The 10,094-nt window shown below is 47.9% G+C and overlaps 1 protein-coding gene across 1 annotated transcript in view; it reads right to left on the reverse strand.

Moving 5' to 3' along the window:
* Nucleotides 1-8,072, reverse strand: part of RAB22A (RAB22A, member RAS oncogene family) — an 11,116-nt gene extending 3,044 nt beyond the window's left edge. Inside the window, exons 1-5 of the mRNA XM_018574416.1 lie at nt 7,945-8,072; nt 3,496-3,575; nt 1,706-1,787; nt 1,160-1,231; nt 758-864 (exon numbers count right to left, since the gene is read on the reverse strand). Coding sequence (XP_018429918.1) covers nt 758-864; nt 1,160-1,231; nt 1,706-1,787; nt 3,496-3,575; nt 7,945-7,980 — 377 coding nt within the window. The 5' untranslated portion in view covers nt 7,981-8,072. The remainder of the gene's footprint in view (nt 1-757; nt 865-1,159; nt 1,232-1,705; nt 1,788-3,495; nt 3,576-7,944) is intronic.
* Between the last annotated feature and the right edge of the window lie 2,022 nt (nt 8,073-10,094).

Raw genomic sequence — 10,094 nt, forward strand, 5'->3', positions numbered from 1 at the left:
GGGGGGGGGGACACACACCCGATCGGCACCCCATACATGCGATCGACCGGCTCTACAGCCGGCGGATCGCATGTATATTAACGGGCATTGCTGCCCGTTTTTAAATTCCGCTCATTTCCCGGTGGCACGCGCAAGGGGGCGTGTCTGAGCGGACGTCTAGAGACGCCCGCTCAGATCGAGAGAGCTCCTGGCCGGCCGTTTTTTTACTACGGCCGGCCCGGAGGCAGTTAGAGGATTTCTGATTGGTTGCTATGGCATACTGCATCTTATGTCCTTTATTGTACCGGTATGAAACTAGATTATCAGTGCAGGTTAGATAAGGAAAGGTTTTATCTATTTGGTTGTACAGATTCCCTCTGGGATGGGTAAGCCACAAGATATAGATACACAAAATAATTGCCAACCCTTCTCTTCTTATGCACCTCATTTTTCTTTATTCCCTGTACACAACCAGTTAGGACACAATCAGGCTTCACCATCTATATACGTATTACCTGCCCAGCATTTTCTGCATGTCAAGTTGATAGACCAGGGTAGGCAACCTGGGCCCTCCAGCTGTCGTGAAACTACAAATCCCACACGCTTCTGCCTCTTGGAGTCATTTCTGTGGTTGATGGAGTCTTGTAATGCCTCATAGGACTTGTAGTTGCACTACAGTTGGAGTGCCAAGGTTGCCCACCCCTGTGATCGACAATCCGACATGCATGAAACACATAGGGATACAGAAAATATCTGTACTAGGGGTAACCAGACGTACCTGACATCATTCAGGTCACATTTGTTTCCAGCTATTGCCACCACGATGTTGGGGGGCCCGTGCTGGCGAAGCTCCTTCACCCAGTTCTTTAACGTTGAAAATGTTTCCTGTAAGAAAGGTGGAGATTAGCAGGTGGACATTGGGCTTACAACACACACGTTACCATCTGACTGTACAATCTCTGTACAATCATCCTTTAGGTCTACCACATCTATTTAATTTGAGGATCTACCTGAACTATCCAATCAATCTGTATATAAGGAGGCAAGCCCTCACACTACATGCTTGTTGGTAGATCTAATGTAGATTGGACAATCAGATTGTAATGCAAAAAAAATTAAAGTGACAGGTTCTATTGAAACCATTGACACCCAAACCCTGTCAGGGGCAAATTCTGCTCACCTCCTTAGTAATGTCATATACTATAACGGCCGCCGTCGATCCTCTGTAATACATTGGAGCCAAGGCACGGAACTAGAAGGAAATAAGACAGATCTCTATTAACACAACAAGAAACAGATCACAGAGCTCACCATTCCTGAAAAGACCCATACAGTTAGAGTGCACGAAAACGACACACAGTTATGAAATGATGACACATGCGATGGAACAGACCCACCATACTGGGTAAAACATTTAAGCCAGTCAACTATTGCCTTCATCTGAGTGGATAGGTATCCATAATGGAGCAGAGGCATCCAGAGTAGTAATAATCAGTCCAAGGAGGACACGGATTACTTGATATAAGTTGTAATTATTAAGCACCAAAATAATGCGTTTTAAGGTTGCTAAGCTATGAATGGTTGCCCATTGATGCAGTATTTTCTAACTGACACAGGTGTCAGTGTAGCAGTTCAGATTACCTGTTGTTGTAGTAACATTGCTCAAAGCTTGAAGCAGAACTAAGCAGGCAGAGCAACAATGTTAGCATATGGAGTCGAAGCTTACCCGCTCTTGTCCGGCCGTGTCCCATATAAGAAACTTATGGAGTTCGTTCTGGTACTGTACGGTCTTGGTCATGAAAGAAGCCCTGAAACATAGTTTAAAAGGAGTCTGTCAGGATGGAATTATGGGAGTTACCACTACTGAGGCAATCAGAAGGTCAGAGGTCACCGGAGGCATGTACAGTTCCTTAGCCAAGCGCTGAGTAGCTGTTCTGCAACACTCAGCTTCACTAAATGCTTTGGCTGCACAGTGCTCAGCAAGGCGGAGGATCATATGTTTGACTCATAAATACCAACGAATATCTGGTGTGCTCGTCCACCAAAACATTAAATTGTAGGTTCCCACACTGAATTGATTTTAGGGATGCACCGATACCGGTTTTTCGGTATCGAGTACCGATATTTTTTTTTCTCTACTCGCTGAACCGAATACCGAAAGTCCCATTAAGGAAGCCAGGCGGCTTGCAAAGACTCGCCACCCAGCTTCCCGATTAGCATGGAAGCCATCTCCATGGTCCCTCGTCACCAAGTGATGAGGAAGCATGGAGCCAACTTTCTGGCCAATCAGAAAGCCGGGGGGCTGGTAATGACTCACCGTCCGGCTTCCTGATTGGTCAGAAAGCCGGCTCCATGCTTCCTCGTGACTTTGTGACGAGGGAGCATGGAGATGGCTTCCATGCTAATCGGGAAGCTGGGTGGTGAGTCTTTGCAAGCCGCCTGGCTAACCCTAAGTGACGAGGGACCATGGAGCCAGCTGCCTGGCCAATCAGAAAGCTGGGCAGAGTGTAATGACTCGCTGCCCGGCTTCTCGATACCGGAAGCTCAGGTATCGGGCTAGGCATCGGAGCATTTGGGCGAGTATGAGTAAGCGCCCAAATACTTGGCATCGACACCGATACTGATACTAGTATCAGTGCATCCCTAATTGATTTCCTCCATCAGGGTTCAGACACCTTTCTCCAGCGCTGCCAGGTGTGCCAACAGTTAAAATGGCCGCTGGTGCTCTGTTCCCACCTTCTCCATCACACTCAGCTCACTGCATCCACATTCACTTCTGCTTCCAGTGCTAAAGTAGCAGTGCTGAGCGCTGACTTGCAGCACAGAGTTCAGCGTCAGTTTGCTAAATCAGCGCTCGCATCGGCTGAGCAACTGAAAACGCCCCTGATGTCTGACAGTTCCCAGCATGACGTCCTATGCTGTCAATGACTAAGTGTGCCTTGCAGGAGGTCAGGCAGGTCACAGGAAGCTGGGAGAGAGATATAGAGTCTTCATTAGTAAGCCTGCACCGCTATAATAATTATAGACATATAGAGTGGGAAAGGGTTAGAACCTTTAGGGAACCTCGGAATTCCAACCCATCGTGCCTCTGCCTCGGGAAGTCATGCCTGTGGCTGTCAGAGTCTTGCAATGCCTTATGGGACTTGTAGTTCCACAACAGCTGGAGTGCCAAGGTTGCCTACCCCTGCTTTACTCCTGCCTGTGTGCCCGCTGGGAAGATCCACTCTCTTTATTTCCCCTGGTGACCCCTCTCACCAGAACAGATAATAATGAAGATTTCAAAATGTGACAGTCACAAGTACAGGAGGTGAGGGTGAATCTTCCAATGGGGTAAAAAAAAAAAAAGAAGCTCTCCTACTTCCTGTTGTGTGTCTGAGACAGGAAGTGAAGGGAAATCTTTTCGACAGAGCCCAGAAAGCAATAGAAAACCCAACAGGGATTTTAAATATTGGCTAGAGAGACATTTTAGAACTGTGGTACAACCTTAGCTGGAATGAGGACACACATAACACTCACCCAATAGTTGGATTGATATTGGGGTCGAAGCTGTCTTCTACAAACCGCCAGACGATACTCGATTTCCCCACACCCGTGTCCTGCAGAAAAACAAACCAGGGTCAGAGCGGAGACAGGCAGTTTAGTATAAGAGCTCTGGACGTAGCATTTAACACGCAAGGCAAGGGAATAATACAGCTGGGCTTTAACCTGTATTTAAAGTAATGCTCCATGTTTCAGATCTGTCACACCCATATTTAAGGTTTAACATAAAACAAGGTCACATTGCCCAGCCCAACCACCCCCATACATCATGAATTACGCAATATCTATATTAGGGAACTTGTGTGCATTGGCAGGCTTCCTGCCTAGTAATGCTACACAACGACTGTGCCTTGCTGATCCTCTTGTTACTAAACAGCATGGATGGAGCAATCTCTACTGATGGCTATTCTATTCGGACAGCCGTGACACTCGCAGCTGCCAGAATAGCAGAACGTTGATAGAATCTGATAGGATGCAGTCACTGTTTGACTGATAACTTTCCGACAGGCAGCTCGAATTTTGGCCAATTCACCGGAAGTTTGTAGACTGCCTGCAATAGGACAGACTCTCTGCAGTCTCTAATGACACAAGGCACTCACAATGCTCCTGGTAGGCAAAGTACACAAGGCAAACCCTTTCATCTGCTTTCTTGTCATTAGAAACGGCAGGCTCAGCAATGTAATGATTGGTAGCCAGAGACCATGTGATCAAAGTTCTCTGGACCCTATAACTCACTCATGGCTCAGTAACAGGTTAACTCAATAGCCAACCCTGCTATTTCTGGTGCAGTTATTAAAACACGGTGGTCTGGAAATGCCGTGCACCAGCCCAGATAGTTTATTACTACTTTAAAGGGCTCTCAGGATTTGATTGCTGCCTGCTTTCCTGTTGGGGAGAATTTCCCTCACTTTCTGTCCCAGAGATAGTAGATCGGGGTAGGCAACCTCGGCACTCCTGATGTGGTTAAACTACAAGTCCCATGAGGCATTGCAAGACTCTGACAGCCACAGATATGGCTCCCAGAGGCTTGATGGGATTTTTAGCCTCACCACAGTGCCAAGGTTGCCTACCCCTGCAGTAGTCATTCATCAAGGAAGCAAAGGCCATAAAAACCCAACAGAGGTGCCATCCCTTCCACACGGCACGTGAAACTAAAAGCAAAGCTCAGGGCGGCAATCTGCATTAATGCTCCGGGTTGCTGTAGATAAGAAATATTTTGTGTCTACATATTTTCACCCGAGCTTGCTCTCTAGGAATGTGGTTACAGAGAATATTTGCTCTGCACTTGATAAAATGTACACTGGCCTGTACGTCACTCCTCTGCCTACACACAATGGCTGTGGTCATATTGCATAGACGAGAGGGGTGATACACACACCAGCTATGGCCATCTGAGTCACAGCAACACCCCCAGATATATATATAGACTGAGGAAGGATACTAGTAATAGTAACAAGTGCTGCCTAGGCATAAAGCTAGAAAGAGGAACTCTGGGCGACCAGAAACAAGGTGAACTGTATATGGTAGCCAGCGAACATTGGCGAGTTTTCACTTCCTCTTTGTGACTTTTCTTTGATAAGAATCAGGTTCTCCAAGCTGCTCATGTAGGCAGGAAGGCTCTATGTATCTTTGCACTGCGCAGCCCTATTCTGGCTATAGAGACAGCCAGGAGCTTGCAGTGGGTGGAGCTGGGAATACCTGGGCTGTACATTCGTGTGACTCAGTAACTGGTGTTCTCAGAATAACAGTTTATGGGAGTAAGGGGAGAAGGTTCCTATAAGCAACACATATTGCACCTCTAAGGTAATGGCCCGCCCCGCTCATCTGCTGTGGATCACAAGCTCCAGCTTGTGGTGTCTCAGCAATGTTGGTTGTGCTTGTAAGTGCAACCATTGACATACGTGAGTTAGCTTGCATCGCCATGCACTTATTAGCGTGCAATTATCAGCTGTCCCTGATGCTGGGCATGCTTACTGGCTTGAAGGGTATTTAAACCCTTTACCCTCTGATGCCTGGTGCTGTGATTTCGTGCCAGCTATCATAGAGTGCCAGAGAGCTATAGTGCTGAATCTATCGGCTGCCCATTGCTGACCTGGATTGATCTGACTACTCTTCTGGTTGCCTGGACCTGACTCATCGGACTTGTAGTTTCACCACAGCTGGGGTGCCAAGATTGCCTACCCCTGCTTTAATGCTTCTTCCCCCATCCTCCAGAGTGGCAGCCACTTAGTAAAATGCTTTCATCCACCCAACTCCTGAGACCTTGGCCAATTCATTCCTATGGCTTGGTCTGTACTACTGTGGATGGCTGGGGGCCACCATGAGTACAGACCAGCCACAGAAATAATGGGCCAAGCAACTTGTACTCCTGTGGATGGCAGGGGGCCGCAATAAGAGCGGAGCAGCCATTGAAATGAATGGGCTAAGCGGCAGCATGCTGGCTCGATCTGCCGTCCTGTGGATGGCTGGGACTGCCATGAGTACAGACCAGCCACAGAAATAATTGGGCCATGCGGCAGGCATGATAGCTTGATCTGTAGTCCTGTCCTGTGGATGGATGGGGGCTGCCAGGAGTACAGACAAGCCACAGAAATAATTGGGCCTTGCGGCAGGCATGATGGCCTGATCTGTAGTCCTGTCCTGTGGATGGATGGGGGCTGCCAGGAGTACAGACAAGCCACAGAAATAATTGGGCCATGCGGCAGGCATGCTGGCTTGATCTGTCTTCCTGTGGATGGTTGGGGGCCGCCCTGAATGCAGACCAGACGTAGAAATCAATGGGCCATGCGGCAGGCATGCTGGCTTGATCTGTCTTCCTGTGGATGGTTGGGGGCCGCCCTGAATGCAGACCAGACGTAGAAATCAATGGGCCATGCGGCAGGCATGCTGGCTTGATCTGTCTTCCTGTGGATGGTTGGGGGCCGCCCTGAATACAGACCAGACGTAGAAATCAATGGGCCATGCGGCAGGCATGGTGGCTCCACTTAAACTCCTGTTGATGGATGATTGCCGCCATGAGTACGTACCAGCCGTAGAAATGAATGGGCCGAACGGCGCACATGTGTAGTCGAAACTGGAGGTTGGTGTGAATTTTTGTTGCCAAGGCAGTGGTGCATAGGGCTGGGCCATAAGGATTTTACTAGGTGGCTGCCACCAGGTAAAATGAGTCACGTCCATCCTCCCTGTTTATCGTGAACGGAGGAATCTGTTCGATTTCTTTCTTTCAGTCCGCAGGCGTGCATGGCCAGCTTTACAGCAACTGGCCTGGAACAAGTATGAAAGCCAGCGAACCAATCACAAGGCAGCCAGGCCACTAACATCTTCAGAAAGAAAGCTCAGCAATACCTCTCTATCAGCTGTGTTCTGTATGGAGGAGATTTTTAATGTCTTTATTCAATTCTTATTCTATCCATCTAAACTTGATAGATTTGTGTCCCTTCTCAACCTGTAACTAGGCAACAATGCCGGACTCCATATTTCCTTCTCCTCTCTATTGTGCCCCAACATCTTCAAATTACAAGATGATGTAGGCAATTCTGTAGATAATGGGTATGCTATGTAACAGTGCAGGAATGGTGTCAGGGCAAAGGACAAAGCTGGCCATACACCTTCAGATGCCGGGGCTGAACGAGAGTAATCACTCAACTGCCCCCATCCAATCACTCAACTGCCCCATCCAATCACTCAACTGCCCCATCCAATGATGAACAGCATGGATGATAGGATCTCCCCTGCCGGCTACTGTATTCAACAGCTGGTGGGATCCGTGGCTGTCAGAATATATATACACACACACACACACACACACACACACACACACACACACACACATATACACACACACACTGTATACGATCTCTGGCAGGTCCATAAGGTATCTATGACATATGCAATAGAAGTCACCTCCATGAACTGGAACAGCCAATCAGCTTCCAGCTGTCATACATATGTATTCACATCCGAATACCATGTGCTCGCTCTCATAGATCCCTCACCCAATGTGATATTAGATTTATTGTTGCATTGATTTGATGTGATGGTCACGAGTGACCCCCCCCCCCTTTCTGATCAGGTCAGGAGCACCTTGGTTAGGTGGGAGGTACACACTAGCTTGGCACTGGGACCCCACTGACAGCTGCCTTCTGGTTGCTATGGGCAACAGTGACACTTCCCTCCAGCCCAGTCTGTTTTGTTCCTGTGTTAGTACACAGAGTCCTTTGTTGGGTAACATTGTGACAGCAGATCGCACGTTGAAATACAGAATGTTGTTATCATTAGGACACACAGATATGTTTACCCAGACAGCCCCGTGTTATTGTGCACACATAGGAGCGGGCATGATGTCATAGCTGCTTACATAACATTCTATAAGCATCTCTCTATGGGGCTTACGGTGCAGGGAACGGGGATCGTCAGCACACTCACCCCCAGCAGGCAGACTTTCAGCTCCCTCAGGGCCATGTCAGATCGCAGAAGCCCGGGACCAGCGCGGATTCTCCGGCCTGCAGCACCTCGGCCTTCCCGGGGCCCTGCAGAAGCCGGAACCGCCCACTACCACGCCCCTTGTCTCTGGATCCGCCCTTCAGTACTGTGCTTTCGCCCTCTTACAACAGACTGTCTAAGGCCCGTCTCTCACATTCCTTCCTGTGATCTGGCTCCTCCCATTGCTCCACCCACATTGTCCTCAGCGGCCCCAGCCCAATTGCCATCCGGTTCTCGGTATACGTGGGGGGGACTAGTAGTCCCAGCATTCTCATAGCTAGCGAACCAGCCAGGACAGCTTATTACAGAAGCCAGGGAGTAAAATGTTCCAGATTATGGATTTGATTTGGAAACTGATTGTATAAAAATACCATAATAATGATAATAACAATAATAATAACAACTATAAAAATAGCATAATAGTGATAATAACAATAATAATAACAACTATAAAAATACCATAATAGTGATAATAACAATAATAATAACAACTATATCCATCCTGCCTCTGGAAGCCAGGCCTGTAACTTTCAGTCTTGCAATGCATTATGGGACTTGTAGTTTGACAACAGCTGGAGGGTCACATTTGCCCACCCCTGGACTGATCCTTTCCCACTTTATCCAAAACTAAAAAAAAAGGACACACTGTAACATGTATATTATTTCTGTGTGTGACCCTATTGGGCAGATTTTCTCTACTTCCTGTCCCTGTGACACCCGTACATGAAATGGTGGAGAGGTTGTCACCAGGATACTGAGGGATCTCTTGACTTGAAAAGCTAATTGTAACCATAGCTGTTCGCTTGTCATGCCAAACCTTCTCTCTGAGCAGAAGGGATCTAGTTTTGGCAAAGCCATGTGACCCCCACCCTGCATGTGTGTGAGCAAAGTGCAGGTAGGGACAGGAAGTGTGCAGGAATAATGCTGATCCCATGACTCACACCTCGCTCATCTCTACCTAAACCCTGTGAATACACATTCCTTGTCAAGAAATAAAGGAAATCTGGACTGCGTGAGATGCCGCCAGCTTCCGGCTGCCATGAAATTGTCACATTTAAAGTGTCTCTGTAGTTTTTTTTATGATCTGATCAAAGATTTACAAATCAAGATGTAGGACAGATGAATAGAAGGAAGAGAATGCCACAGATCAGAGATAAGTTTGGTATAAAGTTTCTTTCTCACAACAAAAGTTTGGAAGGTAAATCCGACGCGTTTCGGGGCTGACCTATCCCCCTTCATCAGGGCTGTAGCACAAGGTAACAAGAACATGTTATAAGTGAAGAGAATCTGAGACCGCTACACTAAAACTAAGGAGGAGCTCAGGCTTGGTCTGAGCCCGAGCTCCTATGAACACATGAGGAGAAGCAAGCTCCTTCTGTGCCATCAAATCAGCTGGGGGCAGGGAACTTCACTACCACAGTAAAGGGGCGGGATGCAGCGACATCATTGACATTATATGGCCACATCCCTATATTTAGTAAATGATATTCACATGGCTATGTGGCCATAAGGTCAATAACATCAGCACAAGCATCCCGCTCCTTTGTTAACATGCAGCTGCGGGGTGGGGTATGCCCCGCCACACGTTGCAGCTGATTGAGCGGAAGGCCCATGCCACTTCCCTGTTCAGTGGAGCTCAGGTTTAGAATGGGCTTGGTCCAAACCTGAGCTCATCCCGCTGATTTATAACCAATAGAAATAATTGTGCGTCCTTTAAGCCAATCTCTCGACTCTGCTCCTCTGTCCCACAATTACACCCCCCGCCGCCCCGCCGAAGGCCCTCTGGGGTATAGTTTATGGGGTTTTTTTTAAAAATTATACTTCCTGTTCCAGAAATTTTCAAGCCAGTCACATGACACATGGAATCCCCTTCCTTTTTGGCTCTTCCCCGGCAGTGGGCGGTCCTTAGTGATTTGTGACATTATGATCCCCCCAGGGGGCGGGTCCTTGACACAAGATCTCCTCTGGGTGTCATTCAACCACCATCTATTGGTGGAAGTGATGTTCCTTTGGCGGCAGCACCAGAAAGGATGTGAGTATTGCAACCAGAGTTTTTTTTAAACCAGCTGGGGGATCTTTGCTCCCCCCCCCCC

This window comes from Nanorana parkeri, unplaced genomic scaffold (assembly GCF_000935625.1).
Source record: "Nanorana parkeri isolate BGI_ZX_2015 unplaced genomic scaffold, ASM93562v1 scaffold50, whole genome shotgun sequence".
NCBI lineage: Eukaryota > Metazoa > Chordata > Amphibia > Anura > Dicroglossidae > Nanorana > Nanorana parkeri.